The sequence below is a fragment of the Mustelus asterias genome, chromosome 11, assembly GCF_964213995.1.
Source record: "Mustelus asterias chromosome 11, sMusAst1.hap1.1, whole genome shotgun sequence".
NCBI lineage: Eukaryota > Metazoa > Chordata > Chondrichthyes > Carcharhiniformes > Triakidae > Mustelus > Mustelus asterias.
In genome coordinates this window covers 27,057,008-27,071,331 of record NC_135811.1, presented here as the reverse complement: position 1 = coordinate 27,071,331, position 14,324 = coordinate 27,057,008, and the positions used below count along the sequence as shown (strand labels likewise).

The 14,324-nt window shown below is 44.4% G+C and overlaps 1 protein-coding gene across 4 annotated transcripts in view; it reads right to left on the bottom strand.

Moving 5' to 3' along the window:
• The window catches only part of LOC144500429 (U6 snRNA-associated Sm-like protein LSm1), a 317,623-nt gene that overhangs the window by 36,553 nt on the left and 266,746 nt on the right, over nucleotides 1-14,324 (bottom strand). For all 4 annotated transcript variants that reach the window (XM_078223322.1, XM_078223321.1, XM_078223324.1 and 1 more), the window contains 4 exons: nucleotides 13,002-13,094; nucleotides 8,455-8,518; nucleotides 7,990-8,130; nucleotides 1,339-1,529 (listed from right to left, as the gene is read on the bottom strand). In XM_078223322.1, coding sequence (XP_078079448.1) covers nucleotides 1,339-1,529; nucleotides 7,990-8,130; nucleotides 8,455-8,518; nucleotides 13,002-13,094 — 489 coding nt within the window. The remainder of the gene's footprint in view (nucleotides 1-1,338; nucleotides 1,530-7,989; nucleotides 8,131-8,454; nucleotides 8,519-13,001; nucleotides 13,095-14,324) is intronic.

Here is a 14,324-nt window from a genome sequence, read left to right as displayed (position 1 = left end):
TCCTTGCAATAAGCATCATTCCATTTGCCCACCTTAGCACTTGCTATTCCTGAATACTAGCCTCTTATGATTTATGGACCAGTGGAGCCAGACCCCCTTTGTACCGCAGAGCTCTGCAATTTCTCTCCATTTAAATGGTATACCGCTCTTCTATTCTTTCTACCAAAATGGACAAATTCACATTTTTCCACATTATACTCCATCTGCATTTTTGTCCGCTCACCTAGTCCATTCCTCAGCAGCTTCCTTGGGCACGATCTTACCGGCTGTTCACGCCCCATTGCCACTGCAATGAGAACGGAGAATCTGGTACCCAGCCAAATCTCCGTTCACTGCAACAGGACCAGAAAGTCCCGCCAGTGTGAACGGCCATAAGATTCTGACCCGTGTCCGTGTGGGTTTCCTCCGGGTGCTCCGGTTTCCTCCCACAGTCTGAAGATGTGCAGGTTAGGTGCATTGACCCGAACAGGGCCGGAGTGTGGCGACTAGGGGAATTGCACAGTAACTTCATTGCAGTGTTAATGTAAGCCTTACTTGTGACTAATAAATAAACCTTAACTTTTAAAAAACTTATGTCCACTTCACAACTTATTCTTCTACCTATCTTTGTTATCAGTAAATTGAGCAACAATATACTTCATCCCTTCATCCAAGGCATTGATATAGATTGCAAATAGTTGAGGTCCCAGCACTGATTCCTGTGACACTCTGCTGGTTACAACTTGGCAACCCAAAAATAGCCCATTTATTCCCACTCTCTATGTCTTATTAGCTAACCAATCTTCTATCCACGCTAAAACGTTACTCCTTACACCATGAACTCTTATTTTGTGCTGTCATTTTTGATGCAACACCTTTATCAAATACCTTTTGGAAATCTAAGTACAACAAATCCGCAGGTTCTCCTTTATCCATGTTGTTTGTTCCTTCCTCAAAGAAGTCCAAAAAATTAGTCGAGCATAATTTCACTTTTGTGAAACCATGTTGACTCTGCCTTATTGCATTAAGATTTTATAAGTGCCTTGCTATAATTTCCTTAACAATAAATTCTAGAAATTTCCCTCTGGACTGTAGTTTCCTGCTTCCTGTCTCCCTCCATTCTTGAACAGGGAAGATCCCATCAAATCCCATCAAGTTCCATTCGCTATGTTCCAATTTGATGGGATCTTTCTGTTTTGGCTTGCGCAAATGTCACATTCCAATGCAGCAGAACATGTTTTGTTTCTTAAAAAGCATAATTATTCCTTGAAAAGGGATCTCATTGCAGTTTAGAAGGAGCAAGTAATGGTTCCAAGCAGTGGATGCTCTGCAATTTGGAAAGTGTAGACCTCCTCTCACCTGTAAACAATGTTCTCCTTGTGGAGGTCTCCCAGGCCACAACAGATCTCAGCCGCGTAAAATACTGCCCGGTCTTCTTCAAACCCTGGATTTCCCATGTTATAGATGTGAAACTTCAAGTCACCCCCATTCATTAATGTCAGAACTAAACACAGTGCGTCCTTTGTTTCATAGGCATAAGCTAAATTAACCTATAAACATAGCAAACAGAAAAACAGTTAATCAAACAACACCCAGGAGTCGTTACAAAGCAACAGCTAATTCAGGCATTGCAGATGGCATCCTAAACAGATAGCAAAGCTTGAGCAGTTAATGGGCATAATTTGAATTCCAATGTATTATTACAGCTATTAATATTCATAAAAATATGGCCAGCTTTAAGTCGTTAAGGGACAAGATTTCTTCTAGTCTTGGCAAGAAGTCAAGGGCAGTACAAAACACCAACTTTTAGTTCATATGAGAATTCAATTCCCATGCCTGATAGCCCCAAGTTTTCTTGCCTATTGAAAGTTTTGTTTATGCTGTGGATTTGTCTTGCATCAGGAATTGAACGTTATTTATATTGTTCTCACATTTTTACCCATGAATAATAAAATAATAAATCATCTCCAGAGTAAAAGGTCATAGAGTAGATTCCACTTTGTCTGTGGGGGTGGGAGGTCCCTTTGACGGGATGGTCACTGCAATGTAGAACTTGCCAGAAATGTCACCACAGCCACAATGCTTACCACCCAAACATATCAGAACATCATCCTCCGCACACGTTCGTGCAGAATTCCTGGCAAAATTCACAATATTTAAGTGCCATCTCTGATTAGATTATATGCAGTACCAGATTTGACATGTTTTGTGACTTTTCATTTTGACATTCCTGCGCCTCTCAAGGTTTGTGGTCAATATCCTCGCACAGTTCAGGAGCAGTGGTACCTGAATTAACAGCCCAGCAATAATGAACAAGTGGTCTGAAACTGCATGCTACATTAATTTTGCAAAGCTAGACTGACTTACTAAATTTATTAAACATTCATTGCCCACTTTTATCATCAATTTTCTTCCATGCATTGGTTCTGTTGCGAGTCTATGGTTCCATAGGCATCCATTGCTCTCTGGTGTTGCGCTCCAATGGTCACTTGTGTATGAGTTTTGCTGGTGACTCATATGTTCAATCACCAGTTTGACCCAACTTTCATCTGTTGCCCTTAAGTAGGGTGGAATTCAATGTTCCTCAGGTGCAGGCTGGGAGGCGGGATGACCATTTAATCGAGTGGGAAGGTGAGGGGTGGAGAGCGCATTGCCTTTCCGACTCCCCCTGTTTCAGTCCGGGGTGCAGGAGGTCGCAGTTAGCCTCCCGCACCTATGGCAACCTAGGCCCTAAAGTGGCCCAATTAAAGTGGCCTCATCCTTCCACCACTGATATTCTACCAGTGGCAGGAGGAATTGAGAGGCTGCCAGGTATGCCCTTGCAATCTCCCTTCAGGTTGTGGGCAGGCCCTCTTGATCAGGCACATCCATGTGCCCCATGGATTGCCCTTGCCAGTGGTAACGGCTGTTTCAACTGAATATCCTTCAGTGCGTATTGTTATCAGAAGCGGGAACCTGAGTCAATGCTGCAACTCTCAAGGCCCCTCTGGTCCCGGCAAACCCGCCCCACTTAACCCGACTCCAAGCTTCCAGTGTTGCTCCTGATGCTGGGCCCATTCCAGCTGCAGCAGTGGCCACCACTCCCCACGCTGCTACTGGGACTGAAGAACTGTCCACTACATTGGCCGGTAACTCTTGGGAGGCAGGATCCCGACCTCCAAAGACGTGGAAACGCTGACATTAGGGAGGTAAATGCCTAATTGGGATTGAGTCCTGTCGGGGCTTCCAGAAAATTGCCCTATTTGGATTGCGCTGGTGGGCAGGGATGGGGACGGGGTGGGGTCGCCATCATGGCAGCACAGTGGCACAGTGGTTAGCACTGTTGCCTCACAGCGCCAGAGACCCGGGTTCAATTCCGGCCTCAGGTGATTATGTGTGTGGAGTTCGCGCATTCTCCCAGTGCATGGGTTTCCTCCAGGTGCTCCGGTTTCTTCCCACAGTCCAAGGATGCGCGGGTTAGGTGGACTGACCATGCTAAATTCGCCCTAGTGTCAGGGGGATTAGGAGAGTAAATAAGTGGGGTTACGGGAATAGGGCCTGGGTGGGATTGTGGTCAGTGCAGACTCGATGGGCCGAATGGCCCCCTTCTGCACTGTAGGGATTCTCTGATCAGCCGCAGTATTCTTGAGCCCAATATTTCCAGTAAACCTTGTAGTGGAGTAAGCAGGAGTGGGAGCCTTAGTAAATTGTCTCTTGGGTAAAGACAACCGTAGCCACCCCACTGCTACCCTGGGTGAATGTTTATTCAGGGCAGACTAAGTTCGGAGCTGCGATACGAGTTGTATTTTGGCCAGAAACTGCTTAAAAGTAAAAAAATACAGAAATAGCTCTTAGGATGTGCAGTATCTGCCGAATCTAAACCTTGTGCACTCAAAACAGATCTCATAAACACATTGTATATTTAGAAAATTAGCTATTTGGTTTGAGGCTGTAATGTGGAAAAATCTGCTAAAATATCTTCCATGAAAAAGAACTTGTGGAATTCTATTTCCTCAAGACAGCACGCACACAAATACTGTTAGAATCGAAAATGAGAAAAACTTGGAGCGAGAGGTCAAACAGTCGATTGATTGACCAATGACACTGCTCCTTCCTCAATCACAAGATAAAAACTTGCTCGAGTTCTTTGAGGGCATAACCAGCAAGGTGGATAGTGGGAACCTGTGGATGTGGTATATCTAGATTTCCAGATGGCGTTTGACAAGGTGCCGCAGAAAAGGCTGATCCAGAATGTGAGATCACAGGGTATTGGGGGTAGAGTATTAGATTGGATTGAGGATTGGCTGACTGAGAGGAAGCAGAAGGTTGGGGTAAATGGGCCCTTCTCTGGCTGGTGAAAGTAACTAGCAGGGTGCCATAGGGGTCAGTCCTCGGACCGCAACTGTTTAAAATCTATATAAAATGATCTGCAAACAGGAACAGAGTGTAACGTCACAAAATTTGTGGATGATACTAAAAAATAGGCAGGAGATCAGAAAGTGAAGAGGAGATAAAGATTTTGCAGACGGGTATGGATAGGCTAGAAGAATGGATCAATATTTGGCAGGTGGAGTTTAATGTGGATAAGTGTGAGGATATCCATTTCAGCCAAAAAAAGAAAGGCAAATTATCTAAATGGAAAGCAGATTCAAAATGCATCTGGACAGAAGGATCTGGGTGTCTTTGCTCATGAATCACAGAAAGTTGATATGCAGGTGCAGTACGTAATAAGAAAGGCATTTATTGCAAAGGGACTGGAGTATAAAAGTAGAGAAGTGTTGTTACAATGGTACAGGGTGTTGGTGAGACCACATCTGGAGTATTGTGTCCAGTTTTGGTCTCCTTATTTGAGGAAGGATGTGGTGACAATGGAGTCGGTTCAGAGGAAGATCACCAGATTGACTCCGGGGATGAAAGGGTTGACATACGAGGAGAGATTAAATAGTTTGGGCTGATACTCACTGGAGTTTAGAAGGATGAGGGGGGATCTGATCGAGGTATATAAAATACTAAAAAGGGATAGATAAAGTAAATGTGGACCAAATGTTTTCCCTTGTGGGACAATCTAGAACAAGAGGTAACGGGTATAGGCTGAGGCGGTAGATTTAAAACTGAGATAAGGAGGAACTACTTCTTGCAGAGGGCGGTGAATTTGTGGAACTCACTGCCCCACAACACGGTCAAGTCTGAATCATTAAATGGTTTCAAGGAGGAGATAGATATATTTCTGATTTAAAAAACGGGTTAAATGGATATGGGGAACGGGTAAGGAGGTGGATTTGAGACCAGAGCCATGATCAGATTGAATGACGGAGCAGGCTCAAAGGGCTAAATTTGCCGACTTCTGCTCCAAATTCCTATGTTCCTAGTTTATTCAAAGAAGAAACCTTCATGAAAATGCTGCTTTGATGGTTTCTGAAGTACACCAGCTAAAATATCAGAAAGTATTCCCAAGTTTAGCAGATTGAAATCACAATGCAATTTTCTCAAAAAATTGTTTCCTCTCTATAATAATACTTTTTAAGGAAAGCATTTTAAAAGAAAAGTGATGATGGGTTACAACTATAAAGACAACCTTTCCTTTCTTTTTCAGGCTCTCCTGCCCTTCCTGTATTTTCGGTTTCCATTTTGTTTTTTTTATATAAGACACGTCCTATGGAGCTGACCAGTTAGTTCATAAAGACCTGAGGAAACATTTTCCCACTCTTAGGCAGAGTGGCACAGTGGGTGGCAGAACTCAAAGGCAGCTTCCACCACCGTATCGTTCAGCTGATTGCTGAAAAGAAGTGACGGAGAGGGTCCCCCACAAAGGTAACATTAGCAGGGAACGCTCAACCCCACCAGCAACTTGGGTTTAAAACGATCGGAGCGCCCCTTCCCCATACAAAAAATTAAAGCTCCTCCCCGCCCCGATAGAACATCCTCACATGCCCAGAACACCATCCCATGCAACACCCCCCCCCCCCCCCCCCCGCCACAGAACACCCCTTGGCATTGCTCCTGCTGTAATTCATGTCAGTGCGTCCCCACGCTGGTATGAATGAATTATGTAATAGTGGGTGGAGGGGGGTGGGATTCCCAGCCATGGAGGCCTGATAATGAGATGTTAATATATTGGAATTGGCTTCAACTTCAGGATTCATTGGCGGGGATTGGGAACAATTACAAGAGGGGGGTCCCCGCCAGCCCAAATCATGTTTTGAGCCTCTCACGATATCTCCCGTTGTCATTCACGCCCGCTGTGAATGGGAGTGCAAAATCCAGGCGCTTATAAGAACAAAGAACAAAGAACATTACAGCACAGGAACAGGCCCTTTGGCCCTCCAAGCCTGCACCGACCATGCTAAAACCCCCTACCCTTCCGGGGACCAGATCCCTTCATTCCCATCCTATTCATGGACTTGTCAAGGCGCCCCTTAAAAGTCACTACCGTATCCGCTTCCACTACCTCCCCCGGCGAGTTCCAGGCACCCACCACCCTCTGGGTAAAAAACCTGCCTCGTACATCTCCTTTAAACCTTGCCCCTCGCACCTTAAAGCTGTGCCCCCTAGTAATTGACTCTTCCACCCTGGGAAAAAGCTTCTGACTATCCACTCTGTCCATGCCTCTCATAATCTTGTAGACTTCTATCAGGTCTCCCCTCAACCTCCGTCGCTCCAGTGAGAACAAACCAAGTTTCTCCAACCTCTCCTCATAGCTAATGCCCTCCATACCAGGCAACATCCTGGTAAATCTTTTCTGTACCCTCTCCAAAGCCTCCACATCCTTCTGATAGTGTGGCGACCAGAATTGAACACTATATTCCAAGTGCGGCCTAACTAAGGTTCTATAAAGCTGCAACATGACTTGCCAATTTTTGAACTCAATACCCAAACCGATGAAGGCAAGCATGCCGTATGCCTTCTTGACTACCTTCTCCACCTGCGTTGCCACTTTCAGCGACCTGTGTACCTGTACACCCAGATCCCTTTGCCGATCAATACTCTTGAGGGTTCTGCCATTTACTGTATATTTCCTATCTGTATTAGACCTTCCAAAATGCATTACCTCACATTTGTCCGGATTAAACTCCATCTGCCATCTCTCCGCCCAAGTCTCCAACTGATCTACATCCTGCTGTATCCTCTGATGGTCCTCATCGCTATTGGCAAATCCACCAACCTTTGTGTCGTCCGCAAACTTACTAACCAATCCAGTTACATTTTCCTCCAAATCATTTATATATATATATTACAAACAACAAAGGTCCCAGCACTGATCCCTGAGGAATACCACTCCATTTAGAAACGCACCCTTCCACTGCTACCCTCTAATGTAGATGATTACATGGTTAGAGGAATTGGTCATTCACTGAAAATACATCTTCAATGGGAAACCCGAGGCAGATGTAAATAGAGTCACTGATTAACGGAGATCCAACCGAGTTTAAACGATAGCCCTTAACAACGAGGGCAGCACGGTGGCACAGTGGTTAGCACTGCTGCCTCACAGCGCCAGGTTCAATTTCGGTCTCAGGTGACTATATGTGGAGTTTGCACATTCTCCCCGTGTCTGCGCAGTTGATTGGCCATGCTAAATTGCCCTTTAGTGTCAGAGGGACGAGCAGGGTAAATCCTGGGGTGGCATTATTGACGTGCTGGTTTGATGGGCCGAATGGCCTCCTTCCGCACTGTAGGGATTCTATGAATTCAATCAGTGAACAGAACATGAGAACAGCTCCCAAGGAAGAAATTCAAGGATGATGGGTCAATTAACTTAAAAATCCAGCAAAATATTGAGGTGACAAATTACGACATACACACAGGATGTATTGTTGATCTGGTGCTACAGTTGAAGAATAAACATGCTCAGCATTATCACAGGGCAGAGCGTTGGACAAGTTTGTCCAACACAATTAGAAAAGCATGAGGCACGAATTGAGGACACAATATACAACATCAAATTCAAAACCATGCGATTCTGAACATCCTCTCAGGCTGACCAAAGACAACGGTCAGCACATCGTCTGGCAATAAATCTCAAATACTTACTACAAATCTACTGTTCACTTTTTCTAAAATCTGCTTTTCGTTTAAAGCCATTGCTTCCCCTTTTCTCTTTTTTATTCGCTTTTTCTCCAGCTTCTTACAGGCATACATTTTCCCTGTGGCTCGGACCTGGCAGGCACAGACCTATATATGAAGAAACCCAAATAAATACTTCTATGAATTTTCCATGCATTTAAAACAGGTAAGAAGCTGCAGGCCTGTAATGGCATTTTAATCTCTAAACCACTCTCTCCAGATTAATAATTGAGTAGGTGGCGTAGACTATGAAATTGCACATTGTTAGAATTTTTGTCTAAGGCACTGCAGCAGGTAAAATACGAGTTAAAACATTTTAGATGAAGTTATGGAAAAACAATGTAATTTCCAATAAATATTTTTGGTTGATAATTTGACTTTAAAATTCCTGATGGAAAGCTGGAGCAGAAACTAGCTGCCAGGATTACTTACCTCACCAAAGCCACCTTTTCCTAGTACTCTATATTGCCGAAATGTGTTTTTTGTTACAGCTTGTCTGAAAGAAAAATGCAACATTAGCAAGGAATGCATATCTTCCCTTTTACGATGAATGAAAAGTTTAAAGTTTATTTATTAGTCATAAGTAAGGCTTACATTAACACTGCAATAAAGTTATTGTGAAATTCCCCTAGTCACCACACTCCGGCACCTAACCAACACGTCTTTCAGGCTGTGGGAGGAAACCGGAGCACCCGGAGGAAACCCACGCAGACACAGGGAGAATGAGCAAACTCCACATAGACAGTAACCTAAGCCGGGAATCGAACCTGGGTCCCCGGCACTGTGAGGCAGTAGTGCTAACCACTGTGCCATCATGCAGAACGAATGAATGGTGAAAAGGTTCAGGCGTGAATATGGTTTAACATTTCTCCTCCCTTTGGTCCAAGGAAACTAGATTTACTCCATCTGCCTCTCCTTAAACATGCCAACAAACTCAGGGTTAATTCAGCAGCAGCATGGTGGCACACAGTGGTTAGCACTGCTGCCTCACAGCGCCAGAGATCCAGGTTCGATTCCCGGCTTGGGTCACTGTCTGTGGGGAGTTTGCACATTCTCCCCATGTCTGTGTGGGTTTCCTCCGGGTGCTCCTGTTTCCTCCCACAGTCCAAAGATGTGCAGGTTAGGTGGATTGGCCGTGCTAAATTGCCTCTTAGTGTCAGGGGGGCTAGCTAGGGTAAATGCCTGTGGTTATTGGGATAGAACCTGGGTGGGATTGTGGTCGGTGCAAATCCGATGGGCCAAATGGCCTCCTTCTGCACTGTAGGATGCTATGATGTTACAATGAGATGAAGGCAAAATACTGTGGATGCTGGAATCTGAAACAAAAACAGATGCTGGAATGCTGGAAAACCTCAGCAGGCCTGACAGCATCTGTGGAGAGAGAATAGAACCAATGTTTTGAGTCTGGATGACCCTTCGTCAGAGCTCTGACGAAGGGGCATCCAGACTCGAAATGTTGGCTCTATTCTCTCTCCAGATGCTGTCAGACCTGCTGAGGTTTTCCAGCATTTTTCTGTTGTTGTTTCAGGGTTAAAATGCCTCCTTCACATTCCTTCCTCTTTTAGACCTCAGTTGTTTTCCAGTAGGATTATTTTATGAAATGTTACACTTAACATGTTCAGCCATGGACAACATTATTTCAATCACCCAACCGTTAATAAGAGTTATGCCTCACAAATGATGTAATTGGCTGAAGGACAAAAATATCTTCCCATTATATAGGAATGCAGTTGGATCAACTGAGCATGCTCACTAAAGCAAGGCAGGCATGTGGATCTAACCTATTAAACCAAACTATACTGAGTTTATGAATTCGATTAAACATAATCAGCTCATAAGGGACAGGCAATTGGCTAGGCTGTCACATAAATCTAATACATTATACAGACACATTTCAGTTCTTTTAGAACAGCCCAATTGTTAACACTTTAAGGGTGATGAGATATAGTTCCAGTCATGATTTAAAGAGAGACAATGGAGTGAATGTTAACCCCCCCAAAAGTGGATGGAATTGGGGTCAAAAACCCCAAAAGATTACGAACAGGACCATGAACCCACCACTTTCATTTTTAAAGGAGGCAGGACAAGTGGGGGAGGGTGGTTGGGTGGCCCAGTCCACTTGTGGGAAGCCTGTTGCTCATTTAAATTTTATAATGCGGCTGCTTGCTTCATTTTAATCAATTGTCAATTGTTCTAGTTTTAACCACAGGTCATGTTATATTCATGTGCAGCAAGACCTGGACAACATTCAGGCTCAGCTGAGAAGTGCCAGGCATGACCACCTCTGACGAGAGAAAATCTAACCATCTCCTCTTGACATTCAATGACATTACCATCACTAAATCCCCCACAATCAAGATCCTGCGGGTTATCATTGACCAGAAACTGAACTGGACTAGCCAGTACAAGTATAAATATTGTGGCTACAAGAGCAGGTCAGACACTGGCAATTTAGTCACCTCCTGACTCCCCAAAGTCAGTCCACTACCTGTAAGGTAGAAGCCAGGAGAGTGATGGACTATTATTCTCTTGACTGGATGGGTGCAGCTCCAACAACACTCAATAAGCTGGATATCATCCAGGACAAAGCAGCCTGCTGGATTGGCACACTATCCACCAACATAAGCATTCACACACTCCATCATGATCGAACAATAGTAGCAGTGTGTACCATCAACTCACCAAGGCTAGCACCTTCCAAATACGCCACCCCCCCATCACCACCTAGAAGGACAAGGGTAGCAGATGCGTGGTAACACTACCACCTACAGGTTCGCCTCCGAGATATACATCATCGTGACTGGAACTACATTGTCGTCCCTTAACAGCACATGGGCTGCAGGGGTTCAAAAAGGCAGCTCACCACCACCTTCTCAGGGGTAGTTAGGGGATAGGCAACAAATTCTGGTCTAGCCAGTGATGCCCACACCCTGTGAAATAATTAAATAAAGGAAGGATGTGTTTTCCAGACTTTGGGAAACTGAGTAGCTTAAAAGCAGCGAGGCAGGCTGAATCCATGAAAGAAGACTTTTGCAGCACGACTGGAGTGTCTCCTCCAGGCCCAACAAGCTACACATTGACCTCTTCCTCTCCCATTCATCCTACTACAGTCAGGACGCCATCAGATCACCACCGGACTCTTTCTCCACAATCGGGACTCCCCAATCACCATTGGAATGCCCCCACCCCCCGAATCCCAATTCCATGATGGCTCTCACTTCCCCAGTGCTCTTTAGGCTTTGACCCTGTGAAGCAGGTTTCCTGCCCGAACGGTCTCCAGCCTGTCAATCCCGGTGCCTGTCAGTGGGAGCCCCAATGACAGAGTGGGGGCAGTTAAAATCTGTAAGACGTTCAAGAAGCCCATTCCTCAGACTTTCCTGACCTCGCAACAGCACCCAACCCCCAAATCCATTCCCTTAGCACAGAGCTTGTCTGTAGGTTAAAGTCTAGGCCGATGCTACTCGCACTCCATCAGTGCCATTCCTAACATGACTCAAGTGGAAAGAAATTACATTACACCAGGGGAATTCTAAACAAAATGTTCGCTTGCAAGTTGCATCTAAACAGCAGCTTTAAACAGAAAGCAGAGTTAGAAGATGATTGGGTCACATCTGTAGGTGCATAGTTACTTTTTGTTTAGTGTTTTATGTAAGAATTTAGAAGATCATATTTCCTCTTTTAAGTACAGGAGTTTATTTTACCAGATTTGAATATATACACTATCACAGAAAACACTTTCCACCTGGTCTGGTGTTGAACTTGATTTTTTTTAAAAAGTTTAGATTGGTTCTGATTGCTCTTCCAGTGTACGGATGATAATCCTCAGTTTGTTTGTCCAGCAGTCACACCCAGAGGGAAATAAAACACAAACCGGAACAGTATTATTTCCCAGTTCTAACTGGTGTTCCATTTTAAGGCCCACAAAACCAATTTGGAGCAGTATTCCTATTTCCCTATTTTTGCTGCTTTTCCCCCCCCTTCTGGGCAGTATTTCCAAATCATTCAGTGTGTGTGTGTGTGTGAATAAGGAGGCACTGTACAAAATGCAAAGTCTCCAGCTGGTCACAAATAAGACAAGCTGAACTAGAGTAGTTCGACAGTGCAGGAGCATGGGCACGGTGGCACAGTGGTTAGCACAGCTGCCTCATAGTGCCAGGGACCCAGGTTCGATTCCCGGTTTGGGTCGCTGTCTGTGCGGAGTCTGCACGTTCTCCCCATGTCTGCATGGGTTTCCCCTGGGTGCTCCGGTTTGCTCCCACAGTCCAAAGACATGCTGGTTGGGTGAACTGGCCATGCTAAATTGCCCCTTAGTGTACCCGGACAGGCGCCGGAAAGTGGTGACTCGGAGATTTTCACAGTAACTTCATTGCAGTGTTAATGTAAGCCTACAGGTGACTAATAAATAAATAAACTTTAAATGAAGCAGAGGATACTGGAAAGGCACAGCAGGTCTGGCAGCATCTGTGAGGAGAGAAAGCAGAGGGAGCGTTTCAAGTTCTTTGTCTCTTCAAATGCGGGAGGACGTTTGGGTAGAAATCGAAGGGAAGTAAACGCAAAGCAGCAAAGTTCCTCAGGAGATTTGTTCACAACTCCGGGCAGCACTGGCAGAGACTGTACAGCAGCCTATCTATTGGGTGAAAAATTATATACACAGCCCAGAGTGAAGAATAAAGAGCATAAATTATTTGGAAAGAGTGGGCAACAAAAATGAAACACCTTTACACAAATATTGCACTTAGAAGGATTAGATCGACAACTAGCGGCCCACATAGTTCACACTTGATGTAAATCAAGCTCTATAATCTCTCAATACCAAGTTTCATTATTGGCAAGAAAAATAAATCGTTTTAGGAGTGGCACCAGTCTGTAGTTCCTAGACTTCAAATTCTTTTGGGTCCAGTAGATTTCCCCCTCCCGTAGTTTCAAATTCAACAAAAATGCAATGTAAAGATACACGTTGATCCTTCCACAATCCTTACCTTTCTAGCCATTTCCACTGGAGAAAGCGATCAAAGTACATGCTTTCCTGGTATTCATTAAATGGCCGTCCGCTGAGATAATCGTGCACTGACCTGTTGTAGAACATAATGAAAAATACAAAAAAAATCACATTATTTAGTATGAGTTTACAGGAACAAATGCACCAACTGTAGATTATTTTGGGTATTACAACAATCTCCCGCAGCATCCTTTGAATAAAATGATGCAGCCCAGCAGGAGGACAATTGGCCCACTGTGCCAGTTTTTTGTTTAGCTATCCAACGAATGCCACACTTCTGCTCTTTCCCCATAGCCCTGTAATTCTTATCTTTTCAAGTATTTACCCAAAGTTGCCCTTTGCGATAGCGCACTCCAATTCACAATGACTCACTGAATAAAAATACAAATACCTCATCTCGCCACCGCTGGTTCTTCTGCCATTCACCTGAAATCTGTGTCATCCCATTGCTGACTCTTTTACCATTGGAGGCAATCTGCCTTATTTACTCTATCAAAACCATTCATGATGTTTAAATGCGCACAGCGGCACAGTGGTTAGCGCTGCTGCCTCACAGCGCCAAGGACCCGGGTTCGATCCCCGGTTTGGGTCACTATCTGTGCAGAGTCTGCATGTTCTTCCGTGTCTGTGTGGGTTTCGTTCGGGTGCTCTGGTTTCCTCCCACAGTCCGAAAGACGTGCTGATTAGATGCATTGGCCGTGCTAAATTCTCTCTGTGTACCCGAACAGGTGCCGGAGTGTGCCAACTGGGGGATTTTCGCAGTAACTTCATTGCAGTGTTGATATAATCCTACTTGTTAAATTAATAAATACACTTTAAACTCTATCCATTCCTTTCTCAACTTTCTTTCCCCAAGGAGAACAACCCCAGCATCTCCCGTCTCGCCACATAAATCCCACACTGAAACAAATTTTAAAAACTGTAGTGCAGCTTTAATCTGCACTTGTCCCGTTAGAGATATATCATTTCCAAATTCCTATTTGAAGGATTTTTTGAAACTAGTTTGGGTTGACAGTTTATTTCTTGACAATTGTATTTCCCTGCCTTCCCCATGCTTTTTCTGACCATACACCAGTAGCTCTAGCCATTTGCTGTATAATCTTTCCAGGCAATGCAAAGTTATGACATCAACATTCGTCTGGGAGGAATGACATTAAGTTCCTGCAAATAACTGCGAATTTCTTTGGCTGCCTTTTGAAATATTTAGTGTCAATTTTGTCTGCAACAGATTTTTTTTTTCCCAATGCCTGATAATTTGATTTTGGCAAAAGAAAATTGTACAGAAATTCAGATTTAATCATCT